Source organism: Somniosus microcephalus, chromosome 7 (assembly GCF_052327205.1).
Source record: "Somniosus microcephalus isolate GS21.2 chromosome 7, FLI_Smic_1.0, whole genome shotgun sequence".
NCBI lineage: Eukaryota > Metazoa > Chordata > Chondrichthyes > Squaliformes > Somniosidae > Somniosus > Somniosus microcephalus.
Window position 1 is genome coordinate 59,971,649 of NC_140993.1, and position 22,705 is coordinate 59,994,353.

General features: G+C 44.5%; 1 protein-coding gene and 1 long non-coding RNA gene across 4 annotated transcripts in view; one reads left to right on the plus strand and one right to left on the minus strand.

The window, feature by feature from the left end:
- Positions 1–2,136, plus strand: part of LOC147114655 (uncharacterized) — a 53,386-nt gene extending 51,250 nt beyond the window's left edge. The window contains exon 4 of the long non-coding RNA XR_015078973.1: positions 2,002–2,136. This is a non-coding gene — a long non-coding RNA (uncharacterized LOC147114655). The remainder of the gene's footprint in view (positions 1–2,001) is intronic.
- The window catches only part of zc3h3 (zinc finger CCCH-type containing 3), a 311,770-nt gene that overhangs the window by 190,007 nt on the left and 99,058 nt on the right, over positions 1–22,705 (minus strand). For all 3 annotated transcript variants that reach the window (XM_085992499.1, XM_085992500.1, XM_085992501.1), the window contains exon 4: positions 14,315–14,480. In XM_085992499.1, coding sequence (XP_085848625.1) covers positions 14,315–14,480 — 166 coding nt within the window. The remainder of the gene's footprint in view (positions 1–14,314; positions 14,481–22,705) is intronic.

Genomic DNA, 22,705 nt, shown 5'->3' on the forward strand with positions numbered 1-22,705 from the left:
GCTTTTTGTGGACAGGACATAGCTAGGCAATTTTCCACTTTGTTGGATCACTGCTAAAGATTAGATCCAGCCACTTATTGTTGGCTGTTTGACAAAGTGAGTAAGAAAGTAATTTTGCATCACCTCCAGAAGACTGCAGTCCTCTTTAGTTTTTCCTTGTCTGCTTTCTTAGTAAATATTCAGCTAACTGAAATCCCTCAGAAAAGAAAGCTTGCCTTTCTTTATACTGCGTCTTCCACATCTTGAGGACATCCCAAAGCACTTCACAGTCAATTGTTGTCACTATTATGATGTAGGCAAACACCAATTAGTGCACAAGGTTCCATAGACAGCAATCACATGAATGGCCTGTTAATCTGTTTTATTGATGTTGGCTGAGGAAGGAATGTTAGCTATCATCAGAACTCCCCACTCTTTCTAAAACAAAGTGCCATGGGATCTTTTATATCCACCTCATTGAAACATACAAGATTCTGAGGGGGCTTGACAGGGTAGATGCGGAGAGGCTGTTTCCCCTGGCTGGAGTGTCTAGAACTAGGGGGCATAGTCTCAAGATAAGCGGCCAGCCATTTAGAACTGAGATGAGGAGGAATGTACGATAGCAAAATACTGCAGATGCTGGAAATCCGAAACAACAACAGAAAATGCTGGAAAAACTCAGCAGGCCAGGCAACATCCGTGGAGAGAAATTAGAGTCGACGTTTCGGGTGAACCCTTTTTCAAAACTGGAAAGGAAATGAAATAGATCGAAGGCAGGGCTGCGACAGAACAAAAGTAGTAAAGAGACATTAAGAGGTATTCAAAACCAGACGAGATGGTAATAGGACTAGTGGAGGCAAAAGACGGCTCAGATTAGGTGTGACGTGTACTGGCAGAATGAGAGAATGAGCTGCCCTGTTTCCCAACTCTTCAAATATAAAATTCTCATCCTTGTGTTGAAATTCCTTCATGGCTTTGACCTTACTATCTCTGTAACCTCCTCCAGCCCTACACCATCCCTTCCAAATCTCCGTTCCTCTGACCTCGTGTAAGCCCCTCTCCCTTTTCCCCACAATTGGCGGTTGTGACTTCAGCTGTCTCAGCACCATGCTCTGGAATTTCTTTCCTAAATCACCCAACCTCTCTTACTTTAAGACACTCTTTAAAACCCATCTCTGACCAGCCTTTGGTCACTTCTCCCAATATCCCCTCATGGTTTGGTGTCCATTTTTTATTACATCTCTGTGATCCACTTTGGGACATTTAAGGGCACTATATATAAGGCAAGGTGTTGTTGTTGTTGCCCAAAATGGCTGCCGTGTTGGCCTACGGTTACGAACGTGTGACTACCATAGATATCATCTCAGGTACAGTAGTGTCAGTCACTCCCTTAAGAGGTCGGAGTGGTTATTTTATATAAAAGTTGACTCCCACTACCCTCTATATACTTGTGCAGTAGAGGGACTCGGAGTGTAACAATCAAATTCCCTTGTTATCTGGACCGGATTTCCATGGTTTATAAAGGTGTTTCCTTCGATCTCTCCCAAAGCAACACTGGTCCGAACTGTAAACTGCTTTATTCCAGAGTGGATAAAACACACAACACAATGAGTAATGAGAGTTACTTGATAAAAATTGGTACAACTTCTGTCTGCGTGCTGTTAAAAAAAAAAAAAATACACGAGCACTAGCTCACACTGGTGGGTTGTCTAATTCAATTTAAAAGCATAGTCTACCTTATCCCACCGCCCAGTTTTCTGCTTTTCGATACTCTTGATGTTCTGACGTGTGTTCTGATTTGTAAAAGCTTCTCACAGCCCCCAGAGATCAAAATAGATTTCCAACACCAAAATGCAACCCATCTCTCTGAATAACCAGACATGGCCAATTCATTTTCCATTGTTTGACCTGAGAGAAACAACTTCCTATCTCATATTGTTAATGATTTTTTCTAAAAAAAAAAAAGCACAATTCGTAATAATGCTCAATATAAATACAAGTCTTTCATCTTCCCTACTGCAGGCGAGTTTTCCTTTCCGCGAAATGAAGACCTATGGAAAGGAGCGCCCGAGACTCAGCTGAGGCTTGCACCTGACAAGAAACTATGTTAAGTAAACAGATGCGACATAGCTGTACATTTATGGAGTAATAAAGAGATCTACAACTTGAACCGGGTGCCTGTTTGTCGGATAATTTCAATCAGGAAGCACAAGCTGGCAGGCAGATAAGGTAGCTCGATTCCCAGAGAGCCTTTGACTAATGGCTTCATTAGAGTATAGAGTATAAACAGTAAAAAAACTAAAAAGGGTAATAAATGCAAACTTGAGCGAGTGAGCAAGACAGCATTTATGCATACACAGTGCAATAAAGAAAAGACTTTGCCTTAGCTCAATGCCTTCAATATTAATCGATTCCATAGGACCTTCAATAATTGAGGTGAGTGTAGGTATTACATAAAATATTCACAAAACACACTTTGTACTCGATAAGATATCAATGCTGGGAGTGGAATGCCTATTAAGGGCACCCAGTGTCAGTGGTCTTTAGGCTTCGCCCCTCCCCATTTCTAACCTCCTCCAGCCCCACAACTATCCAAGATACGCGCACTCCTCCAATTTTGGCCTCTTGCGCATCCCTGATTTTAATCGCTCCACCATTGGCGGCCGTGCCTTCAGCTGTCGAAGCCCTAAGCTCTGGAATTCCCTCCCTAAACCTCTTTATACCTCTTTCCTCCTTTAAGACACTCCTTAAAACCTAGCTCTTTGACCAAGTCTGTCCTAATATCTCCTTATATGGCTCAGTGTCAAATTATGTTTGATAACGCTCCTGTAAGAAAAGACATACTTGCTCTCGAGTCAGTACAAAGAAGGTTCACTCGGTTAATCCCGGGGATGAACATATGAGGAGAGGTTGAGTAGATTGGGACTCTACTCATTGGAGTTCAGAAGAATGAGAGGTGATCTTATTGAAACATATAAGATTGTGAAGGGGTTGGATCGGATGGATGCGGGGAGGATGTTCCCGATGATGGGTGAAACTAGAACTAGGGGGCATAGTCTTAGAATAAGGGGCTGCTCTTTCAAAACTGAGATGAGGAGGAACTACTTCACTCAGAGGGTGGTAGGTCCATGGAATATGCTGCCCCAAAAAGCTGTAGAAGCTACATCATTACATAAATTTAAAACAGAAATAGACAGTTTCCTAGAAGTAAAGGGAATTAAGGGTTACGGGGAGCGGGCAGGAATTTGGACATGAGTCTAGGTTCGGATCGGTCATGGCCCTGTGGGTAGCGGAGCGGGCCCAGGAGCCGTGTAGCCTGATCCTGCTCCTATTTCGTGTGTCTAATTCTGTTAGATTCAGGAGATCGTTCTGTGATAGTAGATTGGCGGTTAGGATCAGATCAGCCATGATCTTATTGAATGGCGGAGCAGGCTCGAGGGGCCGATTGGCCTACTCCTGCTCCTATTTCTTATGCTCTTATGTGAAGTGCCCTGGGACATTTTACTACGTTAAAGGCACTATGTAAATGCAAGCTGTTGCTGTAGTAAACCAAACAACTCCATCCCAACACGATGCCTCAACATAGCGCTCCCTAATGCATCAATGTGATGGGGGGGGGGGGCAAAGACAGTCGGAGATCGCAGGAGGGTCGGGGGGAAGAGGGTCGGAGATCGTAGGGGGAATCAGGGAGAGATTGGGGGGGGGGGGGGGGGTTAGTCATAGGAAGATTGTGGAGGTGTGGGGGATTTACAGGGTTAGCTTATTGGGCCTGAAGGAAACACTCCTGCTCCTCCTGGCCCACAAACAGTGCTGCAAAGACACTTACCTTATGGATCCAGCCCTTCTCGCCTCCTTTTACCTGCCGGGTTTCCCGAGGCCAGGGAAGCTCGGTCAACGTGTTAAAAATAGAAACCATGTTAAGGCGGAAGCACGCAGCCTCCATAAAGGTTTCAACGCCGATCTGCCTTCTGAGTGGATTAGCTGCCCACCCCTCGTCCAGTCTCTGCTAAAACCGGAAGTGGGCATGTTCGAGGTGAATTGGGTTCCTGTTCAGATTTTTAATATTTAACCTCCCACCTGAACCAAACCCACCCACTTTTGGGTGTTAAAATTAAACCCAAGGCTTCTAACCACATATTTCACAATAACATGATCAAATACACTAATTTTACAAAACTTATTACACATTTCGGGTAGAAGAGCAGCAACAAGTTCAGTGTAAGTGCTAAGATTCTTAAAAGAGTGGAGCAAAAAAAGAGATCTAGGGTGCAGATACATGGTAGGAGTGCAGGTAGAAAAGGCTATTAAAAAAGGCAAATGGGATTTTGGGTCTTATACATAGCGGCACTGAATGTAAAAGCAATGGAGTGATGTCGAACTTGCATAAGACATTGGCTCGGCCACAGTATTGGGTACCCCATTATCAGAAGGATATTAAAACCATGGAATGGTACTGCAAAGATTCAAGAGAATATAATCATGAAAATATAATCAGGAATGAGAAGTTACAAAGGCTGAAAAATGGGGCTTTTTTCACTAGTATAGAGAAAGTTAAGGGGGAAACAAAATAGACATTTTCAAAATTAGGCAAGGGTTTGTTTGTGAGGACAAACAGTGGAGATGGTTTCCACAAGTTGTTTATTCAATGCCAAGGGGAGCATAGACTATAAGATAGAGTACAAACGCAAGGAAGTTATGATGAACCTTTATAAAACACTGGTTCAGCCTCAACTGGAGTATTGTGTCCAATTCTAGGCACCGCACTTTAGGAAGGATGTGAAGGCCTTCAGAGATTGCAGAAAAGATTTACGAGAATGGTCCCAGGAATGAGGGATTTCAGTTATGTGGATAGACTGGAGAAGCTAGGGTTGTTCTCCTTGGAGTAGAGAAGGTTGATTAGAGATTTGATAGAGGTGTGTAAAATCATGAAGGGTCTAGACCGTGTAGAGAGAGAAAGAAAAACTGTTCCCATTGGTGGAAGGGTCGAGAACCAGAGGACACAGATTTAAGGTGATTGGCAGAAGAACCAAAGGTGTCATGAGGAAAAAAAACTTTTTATTTTTTTTTATAAACACAGCGAGTGGTTAGGATCTGGAATGCACTGCCTGAAAGGGTGGTGGAGGTAGACTCAATCATGGCTTTCAAAAGGGAACTGGATACAGGAAACTCTTTTATCCGGCACCGACGGGACCGGCGTGTTGCCGGTTTATCAAAATTTCCGGATGACAGAGAGGGTTATCTACCGAGGCTATTTTTAACAAAGAAAAAAAAAATCAAGAAATGTGCAGTATACAGTAATTGGGTGCTCACCTGCAGAATGTTGTGTTAAATGGATGGGGGAAGATGCTTGATTAAGTACAGTACTGCCAGCTGAAGGTAATCCATAACTCTTTAATTACTTAACAGTAAAACAAAACTTATAAACTGTACAGTACAGTATAAAGTACTGTAGTTGACTGTACACTTATTCCAAGTCAACTGGTTCATCAGGAATATCCATGTCAGCTGGGTCATCAGGATCATGCACTTCAACAGATTCTTCAGGCACTTCCACTGATTCAACTCTTTTGGAAGCTTTCCTAAACATGTCTCGGATGTCTGCTTGCTTCGTGGACTCTTGCCTTTTTTGTAGAAAGGTGGAATGCAGAATATGGAGGTGCATAACTTCTTGGGCAGAATAGCAAGGATGCCTTTCAGCAAAATTGAGGAATGAAGCAAAATCTTCTGCAGCTTTAGCCCAAGAAATCATCTTCTCTTCAGCAAGCTCATCCTCTTCACTTTCCATCTCACTTTCCTTTTCTTTCTTTGGATTCAAAACATTTTCAACATTCTCCATTATTTCATCATCACTTAGCATATGCACAACAGCAACTTCTCTATCTGCATCAACCCACTGCTCAATATCACTTTCACTGAGGTGATGTAGAGGGTTTGCTGGGTGTACATTTTTCACCATGCCAGCCATTTCCATTACTGTAGTCCTCTTGGGACAAACATCAAACCCATGAAATTCCTCATCTGAAGAAGAACCTTCAGCAAACATTACAGAAAGCCACAATTTGCACCAGGCTTGTCTCAAAGTGTGACCTTTCACCAAGTTCCAGGAACATGCAGCATTAAAGATGGCATCTTTAAGATTGTATTCCTTCTGAAATGCGTGAATATTGTCATCTTGGCTCATCAGTTTACGTAGGAAGTCTTTCTTGTAATGACGCTTGAGATTTTGGATAACGCCCTGGTCCATGGGTTCACAGAATCACAGAAACCCCACAGTGCAGATAGAGGCCATTTCGGCCCATCGAGCCTGCACCGACACATATCCCACCCGATCCCCATAACCCCTACACCAACACATATCCCACCCTATCCCCGTAACCCCACGTATTTAATCCCCCTAACACTAAGGGTCAATTTATCATAGCCAATCAACCTAACCTGCACATCTTTGGACTGTGGGAGGAAACCGGAGCACCCGGAGTAAACCCACGCAAACACGGGGAGAATGTGCAAACTCCACACAGACAGTCGCCCGAGGCCGGATTCGAACCCGGGTCCCTGGCGCTGTGAGGCAACAGTGCTAACCACTATGCCACCGTGCTGTTGTATGAGAGAAGTTACATTTGGTGGCAAATAAATGGTGAAAATATTTCCAGAAACCAACTCGGATTCATGCGGATGGGCTCTACAATTATCAAGCAATAAAATGCATTTGCTATCTTCAGGTTTCCCTATTCTACGGAAATGTTCCCTCACAGATGGAACAAAAATATGATGGAACCAATTCGAAAAGATTTCCTTATCCATCCAAGCATTTCTTTGAGCTTTGTACTCAACAGGTAAGTGCCTCACATTTTTAAATGCATGGGGATTTTTATACTTCCCAATGACAAGTAGTTTAACCCGGTGTGATCCAGCAGCGTTTGCACGTTAGCACGGTTACACGATCTTTATTTTTCTTGTAACCTGAAGCATTAGCCTCACTAGCCCCAGCAAGCGTTGATTCTGGCAAAAACCTCCAAAATAAGCCAGTTTCATCGGCATTGTATAGCTGTGCTGGCGACAAATCATGTTGCTGCACAATCAGATTGAAATAGTCGCAGTATTCTTCTGCGGCGTCGTGATCAGCCGATTTCTTCTCCCTAGAAATATCAAGTCGTCGTATCCCATGCCGTACCTTGAAGCACGTTAGCCATCCATCAGAGAAAGCACACTTGTCAGTGAGCTCCATCTTTGCGTAGAAATCCTTCGCTTTTTCGATTAGCATGGGTCCGGAAATCGGAACACCCTCTGAACGCTTAAGAGAAAACCACTCTTCAAGCTTAGGCTTACGAAGCGTACGCCGTTTCTCTACACTCTTAGATGTCTCCGAGCTTGAATAAAACTTGAGCAGCTTATCCTTCTGTGATTTGATGTCATAGATTGTTGATGAACCGATTTTGAATTCATTCATAATGTTGATAGCTTCTCTCCCCTTTCTAGTTGTTGGCATATGTCGATTTTCTGTTTTAAAGTTAACACCACTCTCTTCCTTTTGCTTGGACCAACTTTTGGGATTTCCATAATGCAATGCAATGACTACCAGCAGCGTGGGAGACACACAGTACCCCTGTAAAATGGCGGATCAGAAGAGACTACCAGCAACGCGGGAGAGTCAGACTCCTGTTACAGGGGTTTGAGGTGTTCCGACTTCCGACAGCGCCAAGAAGCAGAGTAGTGGCAGTTTGGAGAACTACCCCCACTGACTAACTCGGCCACCGTGGGAGACTCGGCAACATTGCCGGTTATTGAGGTGTTGTTTTCGGAGCGAGAATTTTGCCGGTTAATAGAGAATTGCGGATATTTAGGTGCCGTTTAAACGAGAGTTTCCTGTAAGTACATGATGGAAAAAAAATTGCAGGGGTACGGAGAAAGGGCGGGGGAGTGGGACGAGCTGAAGTGCTCTTGCAGAGAGCTGGCATGGGCTCGATGGGCCGAATGGCCTCCTTCTGTGCTGTAACCATTCTATGATTCTAATCACTAGAGAATGAAGGAGGGTGTTCAAAGAACATTTCCTCCTCCGCCCCCACCCCCCGCCCCAGTTATTAAAACATATCGTATGAGGAGAGATTTGGTCGACTAGGCCTGTATTCACTAGAGTTTAGAAGAATGAGAGGGGATCTCATTGAAACGTATACAATTCTGACAGGGCTAGACAGACTGGATGCAAGGAGGACGTTTCCCCTGGCTGGGGGGGTCTAGAATGAGGGGTCACAGTCTCACGATACGGGGTAGGACATTTAGGACTGAGATGAGGAGAAATTTCTTCACTCAGATGGTGGTGAGCCTGTGGAATTCTCTACCACAGAGGGCTGTGGAGGCCAAGTCACTGAATATATTTAAGAAGGAGATAGATAGATTTCTAGACACAAAAGGCATCATGGGGTATGGGGAGAGAGCGGGAATAAGGTATTGAGAGAGAGGATCAGCCATGATCATATTGAATGGCGGAGCAGGCTCGAAGGGCCGAATGGCCTACTCCTGCTCCTATTTTTCTATATTTCGAACATGGAAGGCTTTAGCACAAGTAGCTATTGAAGCAGAGACTGCAACATCAATTAAAATGTAATTCGCTCAGTAGTCAAAAAAGAATATACAAGGAATAGTTGGAAAGAAACAAGCAAATGCGATTAAAATGTACACATCAGGCTGAACAGCTATCACTAGCATAGATGCAATTGGTCAAATGACCTTCTGTAATTTCTGGTTCTATAAACATGTCTTGTGTTTGAGTAGCTTTATTGATGTTTTTTTAAGTGAAGGTCAAATAATGGGTTGCTGTTAATATTTTGACCAACAGCTATCATTCTGTTAACTTCAGAGAGGTACCGCAGTCTGAGCATGCGCAGTATGCACAATCTTCCACCGAGTATCAGAAGAATTCTCTCACTGGAAGCCACTGTTTGTCCTGCGACAGAATTGCTGACTTTCTTTGGTCCAAATAATTTCAAAACACAAATTTTCGGTTGTTTTCCTTAAGTAATATTTACACCCCTACCTCCACAACATCCCTGGCTGTCAGCCCAGAAGCTGGCCTAAAACCGGTTTTGAACATGAGAGGTACTTTATAAAATTACTAGCTGGGGAGCCCCGCGTTGCGAGGGCAATTTTGGGGCGCTTGGTCTCCCTGCCCCTGTCATGTCCTCTCCCCATCCCCTCCTCTCCCTCCCTCCCTCCCTCCCTCCCCTCGCCCACCCCCACCCCTACCCCTCCACCCCTCTGTCCCTCTCTCCGGCCCCTCCCCCTGCCTAGCGCCTGAGGTCCGGAGCTGATGATTTGCTTCAATTTATTTTCAAACTTGGGCACCGCAGAAAGAAAAGCTGCCATTTCAGTTCAGTGTTGAAGGTTGTAAGTCTTAATACTGCTGTAGAGTGCCTGAGCATTCCAGATTTATCACTGTGGTGTAGCTTGTAGCTCCAAAGTCTGATTACATGTGGAATGATTTTCTGACCAGGCTTGTGTGAGAATGGGTTTATCCAGCTGGTCTCCCTGCCCCTGTGTGTCCCCCCTCTCCCTGTCATGTCCTCTCCCTCCCTCCCCTGTCTCCCTCCCCTCCCCTTCCCCACACCCCCCCTCCCCTCTGTCCCTCTCTCCGGCCCCTCCCCCTGCCTAGCGCTTGAGGTCCGGAGCCGAGGTCCCCCGCGTATCGCACGGCTGATGGACGGCCGCTGTGGGCGGGCGGGCGGCGCATGCGCGGTCTGTGCAGGCGGCACGAGCCCCCCGCGATTTCCCGAGGCTCGCCCCCCCCCGCGATTTCCCGAGGCTCTCACCCCCCCCGCGATTTCCCGAGGCTCTCCCCCCCCCTGCGATTTCCCGAGGCTCCCCCCCCCCCCCCCCCCATTAAATTGTTATTTAATTCCCTAACACATCATTAAAATATTTACCTTAGTTCCCTAACACACAGAAAGTGTGGGGGAAAAAATTGTCAAAAAACCAAGATGGCAGCCACTCACCTCGGTTCAGAAGGATAAGGCCCGCCCACACACGCACCGATTGGTCGACCGGTCAGGTCACCGAAGCGTAGGATTGGTCAATCGTCGAGTCACTCGACACTCAACTGTAGGAAGGAACCCGCCGTCCGATTGGTGGACCTCGACGTCACACGGTCGCTAATGAGATGCTAATGAGCAGAACGCTGAACGTTTTTGGGATACCGCGGGCGGGATTTTTGTCCGGCCGAAACGTAAATACGCCTATGACTGGTCCGGAATCGCAAGCTTTCTTTTGAGGCGACGCGTGCGTCGGTACGCTCTGTAACTTTCAAACGTATAGAGAACGGACAGACAGACATCGGGACAGACAGAAGAGCCGCTTTATATATATAGATTTGCCAACTACAACCCAGCACAGTTGGCAAATACAGCAACAGCAGATTTTTTACTTAAAAACTGGCTTCAGGCCAGGACCCAGGCTGATGGTCAGAAATTGTCTGGGTGTGCAGGAGGCCACATTCTCCTGTTGCTCATCTCCCCCCAATACGGCCAGAGCCCCATGTCAACCACAGTGCTCAGACCCCCTCCCGAATGCCATCAGATCCTGTTACCTCCCTGTGCCTATCCTGAAGCTTGCTGCTGTCAGTACATAAGAACATAAGAAATAGGAGCAGGAGTAGGCCAATCGGCCCCTCGAGCCTGCTCCGCCATTCAATAAGATCATGGCTGATCTGATCCTAACTGCCAATCCACCATCACAGAACCATCTCCTGCATCTAACAGAATTAGACACACGAAATAGGAGCAGGAGCAGGCTACACGGCCCCTGGGCCCGCTCCGCTACCCACAGGGCCATGACCGATCCGAACCTAGACTCATGTCCAAATTCCTGCCCGCTCCCCGTAACCCTTAATTCCCTTTACTTCTAGGAAACTGTCTATTTCTGTTTTAAATTTATGTAATGATGTAGCTTCTACAGTTTTTTGGGGCAGCATATTCCATGGACCTACCACCCTCTGAATGAAGTAGTTCCTCCTCATCTCAGTTTTGAAAGAGCAGCCCCTTATTCTAAGACTATGCCCCCTAGTTCTAGTTTCACCCATCATCGGGAACATCCTCCCCGCATCCACCCGATCCAACCCCTTCACAATCCTTCACAATCTTATATGTTTCAATAAGACCGCCTCTCATTCTTCTGAACTCCAATGAGTAGAGTCCCAATCTACTCAACCTCGCCTCATATGTCCATCCCCGGGATTAACCGAGTGAACCTTCTTTGTACTGACTCGAGAGCAAGTATGTCTTTTCTTAAGTATGGACACCAAAACTGTATGCAGTATTCCAGGTGCAGTCTCACCAATACCTTGTACAACTGAAGCAATACCTCCCTATTTTTATATTCTATCCCCCTAGCAATGAAAGCCAACATTCCATTGGCCTTCTTGATCACTTGCTGCACCTGCATACTAACTTTTTGAGTTTCGTGCACCAGGACCCCCAGATCCCTTTGTACTACAGTACTTTCCAGTTTCTTGCCATTAAGATAATAACTTGCTCTATGATTTTTCCTGCCAAAGTGCATAACCTCACACTTTCCAGTATTGTATTCCATCTGCCAAATCTCTGCCCACTTACTTACATCCTCTCCATTGTTGGCAGACCAAGTCCTCCTTGAAGTGCAGCCAGATGTGAGCCCCTCAACATAGTGCTCCTCTCTGGTGTTGTCACATCCTGGGACCCTCCAACTCCAGTATTGAGCGCGCTTGGTATTGCCCACTACTGCTCCTGGACCCAGGACCTCCATCACCTCAATACTTCAAATTCCCCGTCCCCAGAACTGCCAAACCCTCTTCCCTTCCCCACCACTCCTTTTCTTAGACCACAGGAACCATCCAGTAAATCAAACATTCCACTTCCTATTGCTACCTATTCCAGGTTCCCTCACTGTACTGCTAGCTTACGCAAGAACCAACTCCAAATGCTATCTAAAAGATTATAATTGAGGCTAACCACCTCTCTTGAACTACTGTTAAACCCCAATACCCATTTCAAATCTGCTGCATGTTACCTTGTTATTATCTTAAACATTACAAAAGGCAAGAGATAAAAACTAAGTAAATAGCCTAAGGAATATAAAATAACCATCAAGGCCGCCTAAGACCAGAACATGGATGATGGACACTGCCTACTGGTAGGAAGTCATGAACAGTGAGGGCAACGTGAAGGGCCAAAATGGGCAACAAACTGCTCAGGGGAAGGGGGACAGATAAAAACGTGCAGGGGGCCAAGCAGGCCCAGACTCTTTTTGTGCCCATTTGATGCTAACCGATACTTATGCTGACACTCCCTCACAAAATACTTCCAGATCCGGCCACTCCTTTAATGCCCTCCCTAGTCCTGCTGTACCTCAGGACATTCATTCTCAATGCTCGATAACCTGGATATCGCATCTCAGGACACCCCTCACTGTGCTAGCAGACTCCGGAATCTACCTCGCAGGACCTGACCAACCTAATTCTACCAAAATCCAACACCTCAATAAGTACTGCTCAATAGCAATGACCTCTAATCTTCCACATGCTGCCTACCACCTTCCTTTGTATCATAGCTAACGCACAATCAAGGCCACTAATTTACTGACTGCACGGAAAAATAAATTGAAGCGTGAAATTATATCCCCAAAATGCCAAGAATACCATGTAATAAAGACAGAATTTGACTTATTCAGTCACTATAAATCGGTATCCTTATAATACATTGTAAACTACATGGCATAACACTCCTCATTTTAATAAACAGCGTTTATTAAATCACATGCGTGACATCACGGGAGAAATATATATATTTTATTCTTGCATTGGGCACATCTATCATGCCTGAAAGCATTGGCTACATTAACACCTGATTGTGAATATAAATTTTGAGTCAAACAGCAACAAATTATAAGCGAATGATCGAAATTTTTCTCAGCAACAGTGATTACCCTCCAATTACCTCAGTTTGTGCCTACTTGGAACACTCCCCCACTCGGATGACATTTCAAGGCATTAAAAAGGGACAGGCCAGACAAAACACATTTCTAGCTTAGCAACAGACAGCTTTTTTTCAAGGTGGTTCCTTTACACCTATGAGGAAAGGGCTTCCAAGACGGAAAACACCGAGTTACTGTGTCATACACTGTGCAGTATACAGTACGACGCTCCTGTTATCGTAAAACATCATCTGAGTTACTGCGAGCAATGCTATGGGTGATCTGAAGGTTCCTTTCTAAATGTTGTACCTTGCCTGCTTATTGCTAATTGTTAGGGGTTTCACTGTTTTCCTCTTAAGTTGCTCAATTGAAAGTTTGATTATACTGTATTCAATTTTTTTTTAGTACTGAATTCCCACCTTATTGCTGTGGTTGCTTAATTCAAATTATTGGATAATTCCATTTTTTAATATTCAAAAATGACTGAAGTCTCAGGAGTAGGCTGCATCTGTAATTGACTGGTGTTTTGCCATTTTGATTTGCTATAGTTTTATTTCTGCAAAACTTGTACAAATATACAACAGTTTATAAAAAGAGGGATACCTTGAAGAATAGAAATAAACCATGTTTCAAAGGGTGAAATTAAAGCAAATGAATTCAACTTAACAGGAAATGCTCATTAGAAGCACCACGACTGAGGCCCAAGTAACCGACCAGTTAAAAAGTTTCAAGGATCACCACATAGCTGAAGCAGCAATTACAGTAAGGGGTTGTGAGTTTGTAATACACACGTTTTTATAGGGATCAACTTCACTCAAATGACTTTTACAGATGGAATAATATGATTCTCATTTCTGTCTGACCTCATCACTGGGGTTATTTTTAAAGGGCATCAAAAAAGAGAGGGAGAGAAGTTTGATTACTTTATGCTGTTTATTACAGGTTAATGCAAACTAGGAAGGATCAAGGATTTGAAAAGTTTCCCTATCAAGGAGGATTTGATGCATATTGTTCTGCTAAAAAACATTAATATCATGCCTCACAGAAAATGAAGATCAGATGCAGAAGTCCTCTCAATATCTGAACGAGCTGATCTGATGAGTAACTGACCCGGTTCAGTTAAGCTCAAACACTGCAGCGGTAGGGGTGTTACAATTGGGCATAGCGGCCCTGGGACAGGACAGAAAAAAAAGTCAACCGAAGGTCCTGCTCCTGATTGCTACTCAGCACCTGCTGCTGGACGTACATGTGTGTGGACCTCAGGCGAGGTCAGGGTTGTGTGATGCCTTTTCCTTACACTATTAACATCTTCAACCCATAAGGCACTGAAGTGAATACAGTAACCAGCACTTGACTAAGCCATGCACCCTCAATTAGTTTTGAAACACAAGATTACCTTGAGCTGGAGCTGAAGTTGTTGACCTTCCTGGTCTTGCAGAAGACACTGTATGAGGCTGCTGGCAAAGAACTATTCCAGTCTGCATTCTTCTTCACTATTTTATACCTCGTATTGATTAACTGGTTGTTTGAAGGGCTCTTCACAGAGAACGAGGAACTTAAACCTGCAAAAACATCAAAAAGCATTTTATGAATAAATAACTTCAATAACACACACACATTAATGGAGTAATTGCACTGTCTCCAATTCTCCCATTCCCCTCAGTGGCTTTACAGGTTCAGTTCAAATGAAGGTTCCCAATTCTCCCCAAAAATTCATTATTGGACTGATGTACTCCCATCATGTTGTTTTGCTTTCAACACTTCCAGCTTTTTTTTTGTGCATAATTTTGGAGATTAGAACCTTACTGCGTGGGGAAATTGTAAATGCAAATCTGTGCCTTACATCCTAGACCAGTGTTTCAATGGAGCAACAGGCTGACCAACCAGATGACATACTTAAATGTCAAAAATGGGGAAAAAAGTTCATATTTATCAATCATAGTCTGAGATGTAATGAATTCCTCACTCAAACATTTCACCGAAAAAGCAAAAGGATTTTTACGAACAGGAAGAGGCCATTAGGCCTGACAGACCCACCCATTTTTGATTGCTCTCAGCTTTCCCCTTCACCACTTGCCTTTTTTTTAGTCTTATGTCAGTGCAAGATCACAAATCAGATGTAGACTCCCTCAGAATCAATGGTAGATGTCTTGTCTGGTGGAGGATGGAGCCCTGTACAAGTTTGGTTTTTCTGGCTGGTTTTATATACTAGAGGGGATCCATATTTTACTCAATTGTTGCAGAATTCAATTATTATAAAGAATTTTTAGGAACAGGAAACAAGCCTGTCCTTTTCTCACAAAACTCCTATTTTTCCCACCTTCTTGCCACAATATATATTGTTCACAATATATATTAATGATCTGGACGAGGGAATTGGATGTAATATCTCCAAATTTGCAGACGACACAAAGTTGGGTGGGAGGGTAAGCTGTGAGGAGGATGTCATGAAACTCCAGTACGATTTGGACAGGTTAGGTGATTGGGCAGAAACATGGCAAATGCACTATAATGTGGATAAATGTGAGGTTATCCACTTTGGTGGCAAAAACAGGAAGGCAGATTATTATTTGAATGGCAATAGATTGGGAGAAGGGGAAGTGCAAAGAGACCTGGGTGTTATTGTGCACCAGTCGCTGAAGGTAAGCATGCAGGTGCAGCAGGCGGTTAAGGCGGCAAATGGTATGTTGGTCTTCGTAGCAAGAGGGTTCGAGTACAGGAACAAGGATGTCTTGCTACAGTTGTACAGGGCCTTGGTGAGACCGCACCTTGAGTATTGTGTGCAGTTTTGGTCGCCTTATCTGAGGAAGGACGTTCTTGCCATGGAAGGAGTGCAACGAAGATTCACCAGGCTGATACCTGGGATGGCAGGAATGACGTATGAGGAGAGATTGTGTCGATTGGGCTTATACTCACTGGAGTTTAGAAGATTGAGAGGGGATCTCATCGAAACCTATAAAATTCTGTCAGGTCTGGACAGACTAGATGCAGGAAGGATGTTCCCGATGGTCAGGGAGTCCAGAACCAGGGTTCATAGTCTAAGGATAAGGGGTAGGACATTTAGGACTGAAATGATGGTAAAGAGACCTACATCAGAATGCTGTTCCTAGACTACAGCTCAGCATTCAACACCATCGTCCCCAACAAGCTGGCCACCAAACTCTTGGCCTGAACACTTCCCTCTGCAACTGGACCCTGGACTTCCTAACAAACAGACCCCAGTCTGTCAAATTAGGTAACCACACCTCCGACCCCCCCCCCCCGACCCTGAACACGGGGGCCCCACAAGGATGTGTGCTGAGCCCCCTCCTCTACTCCCTCTTCACCCACGACTGTGTGGCTGTTCATGGTTCCAACACCATCATCAAGTTTGCGGATGATACCACGGTAGTAGGCCAGATCACCAACAACGATGAGTCAGCCTACAGGGAGGAGGTCCAGCATCTCGTGAAGTGGTGCGCCGACAACAACCTGGCCCTGAACATCAAGAAAACCAAAGACATCATTGTGGACTTCAGGAAGTCTAAAGGCGGAAGTCACACCCCCATCCACATCAATGGGGCTGTGGTGGAAAGGGTGGACAGCTTTAAGTTCCTCGGAGTCCACATCACGGAAGACCTCTCCTGGTCCCTCAATACCTCCTCTCTGGTGAAGGTGGCCCAGCAGCGCCTATATTTCCTAAGGAGGCTGAAGGGATGTAACCTGTCACCCCTGATCCTCTCTAACTTTTACCGCTGCACAATAGAGAGCATCCTGACAAACTATCACAGTATGGTATGGCAGCTGTAGCTACTGTGACCGGAAAGCCCTGCAGCGGGTAGTCAAAACTGCCCAACGCATTACCGGCACCCGGCTACCGACCATAGAGCACATATACCAGAAACGCTGTTTACGGAGGTCACGGTCCATCATCAAAGACCCTACCCACCCCAGCCACAGTCTGTTCGCCCTCCTGCCATCTGGGAGACGCTACAGATGCATTCGCACCCGTACGACCAGATTTAGGAGCAGCTTCTTTCCCAGGGCTGTCATCCTACTGAACTCCACAAATAAACTCTAAAGCCTGCACATCTGCCAATGCACTTTGTTATGGTTATGCTTATGTTAATGTATTACAAGCCAAAAGTATGTTGAATGTTTAAATGTCTTAATCTAAATGTACTCTCTCGGGAGCCGCAAGCCTACATTTCGTTGTACTGCACTTGTGCACTAACAATGACAATAAAAGTTGATTTGATTTGATTTTGATTTGATTTGATGAGGAATTTCTTCACCCAGAGAGTGGTGAACCTGTGGAATTCTTTGCCACAGAGGGCGGTGGAGGCCAGTTCATTAAATATATTCAAGAAAGAGTTGGATATATTTCTTAAAGCTAAAGGGATCAGGGGATATGGGGAGAAGGCAGGGACAGGGTACTGAATTTGGACGATCAGCCATGATCTCATTGAATGGCGGAGCAGGCTCGAAGGGCCGAATGGCCTACTCCTGCTCCTATCTTCTATGTTTCTATATCCCTCAATTCCTTCCCTCTAATTATACTGTCTGTTTCAATGTCCTTCCTTGATGAATTATTTTTACTATTTTTAACTAAAACTTCCTTTTTTTTTATACCTCCTTACTTGAACAGTTTGCTGAACAATTTGCCTTGATCAACTCTGTTCTGTTTATAATCTTAAACTTTAAAATAGGTCATCTTGAAAAAAGGCAATCCTCAACTTCTTTGACCTCTCCTCACAACTGAAGTTCTGAGGTTCCTCTAATAGTGAATTTATGAAGAAGCTAAGCAAGGGAGACCAGGAAGGGTTCAGTCCCCAGTTTACACCTATTCAAGTGATCTTGGCTGGAACAGCAGTACGGAACCTACAATTGACCTCAGCACCCGGGCTAGGGAGGGGCAGGCCAGCCAGGGTTCCCACCAATGTTCCCTCTAATTTTGTTTTGGCCCGCTTGGCCCCTTTAACAGGCTGCGCGGGCTGTTCAAAATAAGAACCTAAGAACATAAGAAATAAGAGCAGGAGTAGGCCATACGGCCCCTAGAGCTTGCTCCGCCATTCACGATCATGGCTGATCGTCGACCTCAACTCCACTTTCCCGCCCTGTCTCCATATCCCTTGATTCCCCTAGAGAGTCCAAAAATCTATCTATCTCAGCTTTGAATATACTCAAACACTCAGCATTCACAGCCCTCTGGGACAGAGAATTCCAAAGATTCACAACCCTCTGAGTGAAGAAATTCCTTCTCATCTCAGTCTTAAATGGCCGACCCCTTATCCTGAGACTATGCCCCCTAGTTCTAGACACTCCAGCCAGGGGAAACAACCTCTCAGCGTCTACCCTGTCAATCCCCCTCAGAATCATGGATGTTTCAATGAGATCACCTCTAATTCTTCTAAACTCCAGACAGTATAGGCCCATTCTACACAATCTCTCATCATAGGACAGCCCTCGCATCCCAGGAGTCAATGTAGTGAACCTTCATTGCACGCCTCTAATTCCGTGCATGTGCGGTTTTTCTATTTTAAAGCCTGCTTAAGGGCTGGGAGGGAACTGCTGAGCACTGAGCAGCTTAAAGGGAACGTTGGTTCCCACTCCTGATTGCCATCCAGTGACCGCTGATGGAAACGTGCGAGTGTGTGTGTAAATCATAGAACCATGGAATGATATAGCACAGAAGGAGGCCATTCAGCCCATCGTGCTTGTGCCAGCTCTTTGGTAGAGTTATCTAATTGTTTCCCACTCCCCTGCTCTTTCCCCATAGCCCTATAATTTTTTTCCCTTCTAGTATTTATCAAATTCCCTTTGAAGTTACTATCGAATCTGGTTCTACCACCCTTTCAGGCAGTGCATTCCAGATCAAAACATCTTTAAACATTTCCCCCTCCTCTCACCTCTGGTTCTTTTGTCAATTACCTTAAATCTGTGTCCTCTGCTCATCGACCCCTCTGCCACTGGAAACAGTTTCTCTTTATTTACTTTATCAAAACCGTTCCCGATTTAAATGTTGAGTGAGGGCAGGTTTGGGCTCGATGGTGATACCCCATACCATCAGGATTTACAAATGAATAACCACTCAAATGAGGTACTGGAGGAGACTGGCTCCTGTGAAATTGCAGCTGAGCAATAAATCAACACCTTCAGGAATAGGGAAGGGAGAAAATTTGCCAAGAAAACAATTTCCTGATAGCTGCTCAGCTTAGTATGATAATTTGGCACCCTCAGTGTCTGGCTGGGTTAAGTACAATGAAGCGCCAGTACTTGCTTGGTTAGGTTCGTCTAAAGCCAGTCATTAGAAATTGAAAGCACTTGTACATATGGTTAAGGTGTAAGCCTAGGGACAGCAAGCTACGCATGTCACTTTCCTATATTTGGTACCAGCCTCCGTATGGGACAGCTCTGGAATCAGAAACCAGCTTAATTGTGTATACTTCAGCGGGCAGTACCGTTTTGTAGACTGTGTGCGCACAAAGTACCGGCACTGTGGCATTTGTAACTGACACCAGAATGCAAGCGCTCTCAATCTGACTCAGCACATTTACTGGGCCATCCAAAGAGCTCCAGAAACTGATGGCGCAACAGGGGACCTAGCAAAAACCGACTCTCCACCGACGCTAGATCTGGGAAGACTGGGGAGTTTACCTTCAGTAGTGACGCTGGTGGAGTGGGACCTGCTCGATGGCAATGACTAGCTCAGTGCAAGAGAACCTCAATGTGACAATTATTGGTTATAAAAGGCTCCAATTCCGCAGTGGCACATATCACTCTAACCAAGCACTCACATTTTTATTACCAACAACATTCTGAGCTCCCCTGTTATCAGCCAACAACACACCACAAGCCACCGAGGTCAAGGCTAATGACTAATCGATCTCATTAGATTCTCCTAATTAAGAACATTATTGTAGCAAGAGTGGAAGAGCAATACCGTGCTCGTGTTATTTGAACATGTTATGAACACTATTCATCATGACGAAAAAAAAGATTTGTGGTCCATAAGTGGGCAAGAGAAAACCTGCTGAAACCGCACATTGAGAGCAGTATCCAACCCACAGGCTGTTGCTTATAAAGCTGCACTGCTGTCATCACCAGACTCACGCGGCCCTCGTGACTTTGACAGATGCATACAGAAAGTTCAGCTAAATAATCACCACCCCAGAGAGGGGATTAAGCATCGAATGGTCCAAGCTCTGTGGTCCTTTACTCTCTGGGGCCCCGAATGACATGATCCATCCAAATTATTCACCATTTGAATGAGAGTTAAAAATTATGAAGCTAGAAGCAAGATGGAAGGCAGAAGGAACTATTTTACCCAAGTACATTTGTAGAATATAGTGGCAGGTAAAGCCACTGAAGCAGACATAAATAAATAAATATGATCAAGAAGCAATGAGGTCTGTTTTGGAGAAGAAGTGATTGAAAGATAGTGGGTAGCTGGGGTTGAGTGCTAGCGAAAGGGGACAAGTTTATTCAGCCTAGGGGCCTTTTCCTATTCCTAAAAACTTTTGTAAGAAGTCACACGACACCAGGTTATAGTCCAACAGCTTTATTTGAAATCACAAGCTTTCGGAGCGCTGCTCCTTCGTCAGGTGAAGTGGAGAAATGCATAAAGACACAGCTTATATAGTCAGAGAATAATGTCAGATGTTTACAGGTAATGTTTCCAACTGCCATTTATCACATCTCGGCAGAGAGATAATCACGGCAATCAAAGATGTGAATGGTGTCCAAACAGGTCAGTCAGGAAAACATTACATCAAAGAACAATGAGGTGGGGTCACAAGGGGTCAAATATTGCAGATGCTGGGGTCTGCAGCTGCAATATTTGACCCCTTGTGACCCCACCTCATTGTTCTTTGATGTAATGTTTTCCTGACTGACCTGTTTGGACACCATTCACACCTTTGATTGCTGTGATTATCTCTCTGCCGAGGTGTGATAAATGGCAGTTGGAAACATTACCTGTAAACATCTGACAACATTCTCTGACTATATAAGCTGTGTCTTTTTGCATTTCTCCACTTCACCTGATGAAGGAGCAGCGCTCCGAAAGCTTGTGATTTCAAATAAAGTTGTTGGACTATAACCTGGTGTTGTGTGACTTCTTACATTTGTCCACCCCAGTCCAACTCCGGCATCGCCACACCATAAAAACTTTTGTACTCTAAATCCACAGGAAATGCAACGTAATTGTGCCTTTTTCAAATTGCAGGAAAAATTGAACTGATCTGCTTACAATAATAACAAATACAGATCTAAAGCACAGATAAAGGAAGAGAAAGAATACAGGGTAATTTACTGAAATATTAAAATGGAAGTAGGGAGAGAGAGGGAAGAACAAGGATTAGAGTGCCTGGACAGCATAATGGCCTTTTGCCATTCGACTGAAGGGATGAGAGTCTTCTCTGCCTGAAAAGGGTGCTTTGTGAAATTACTTTGCTCAGTCTCAACCCATTTCCTCAGGGGCAAGGGTCGACAGCACAAAACTGTTCACAATTTAGCATCCTCACTCAGACAGGCCAATGTGGAAAGGGAACGGTCACATTCCACAGTTACTGTAAGCAGGTCAATTCTGTTTTCCTGCAGTTTAAAAAAGCCTCAATTGTGCTGCATTTCTCGTGGATTTGGTATATAAGAATTTTTAGGAATAGGAAATAGCCACTAGCCCTAACAAACCTGTCTCTTTCTGAAGTTGAGGGGGGTAAAGCACATTATTGAGGTAGAGGAAAACGAGAGCTATACGCTGCGCACACACACTATGGCTTTACTGTCCTTTCTGCTCAAAGCTGCACGCAGTACTTAACTGTGGCATAACCAATGTTTTGTATAAATTCATAATTACTTCTTTACTCTTGTACTCTATGCGCCAATTTATAAATCCTGAAATTCTATTGGCCTTTTAATGGTTTTATCTACCTGTAGGGAATTATGTACTTGAACCCTGAGGTCTCTGCGTTTATCCACATCCTCCAGTGCCTTTACACTAAGTGTATACTCCCATTATTTGTTTTGCTCCTAAAATGTAACACCTCACACTTATCCACATTAAATTACAAGTGGATAAGTGTGAGGTAATACATCTTTGGGGACACCGACCGGTCTGCCCATTCTACTAACCTGTTTGCCTTCCAGAGGTTTTTTTTTTTTTTTTTATAATAACAGTCCTCCTCACTGTTTACCAAACCTCCTATTTTGTCTCATTAAGAAATTTCAAGATTGTGCTCCCTCTATCCAACCACGAGACATCTAAATATACAAAAGTGGACCAGGCACTAAGTGGACCATAGCTAAGTCCAAGCTATACCCATTTAGCATAACTCTTTACTTGTTGTTTGTCAACCAATACTAATGCTGCTACATTTCCTCTTGTATCATATGCTGAAGTTTTATCAGCCTTGGTTCAGCGGTAGCACTCTCGCCGCTGAGTCAGAAGGTTGTGGGTTCAAATCCCACTCTAGAAATGAGCACATAGCCTAGGCTAGCACTACAGCTCAGCACTGAGGGAGTGCTGCACTGTCGGAGGTGCCGTCTTTGAGATGAGACATTAAACCGAGGTTCCGTCTGCCCTCGCAGGCGAATGTAAAAGATCCCATGGCACTATTCGAAGAAGAGTAAGGGAGTTTTACTGGTGTTCTGGCCAATATTTATCCCTCAACCAACATCACTGAAACAGCTCATCTGGTCATTTATTTCATTGCTGTTTGTGGAACCTTGCAGTGCGTAAATTGGCTGCCACATTTCCTAGATTACAACAGTGACCACTCTTCAAACGTACTTCATTAGTTGTGAAGTG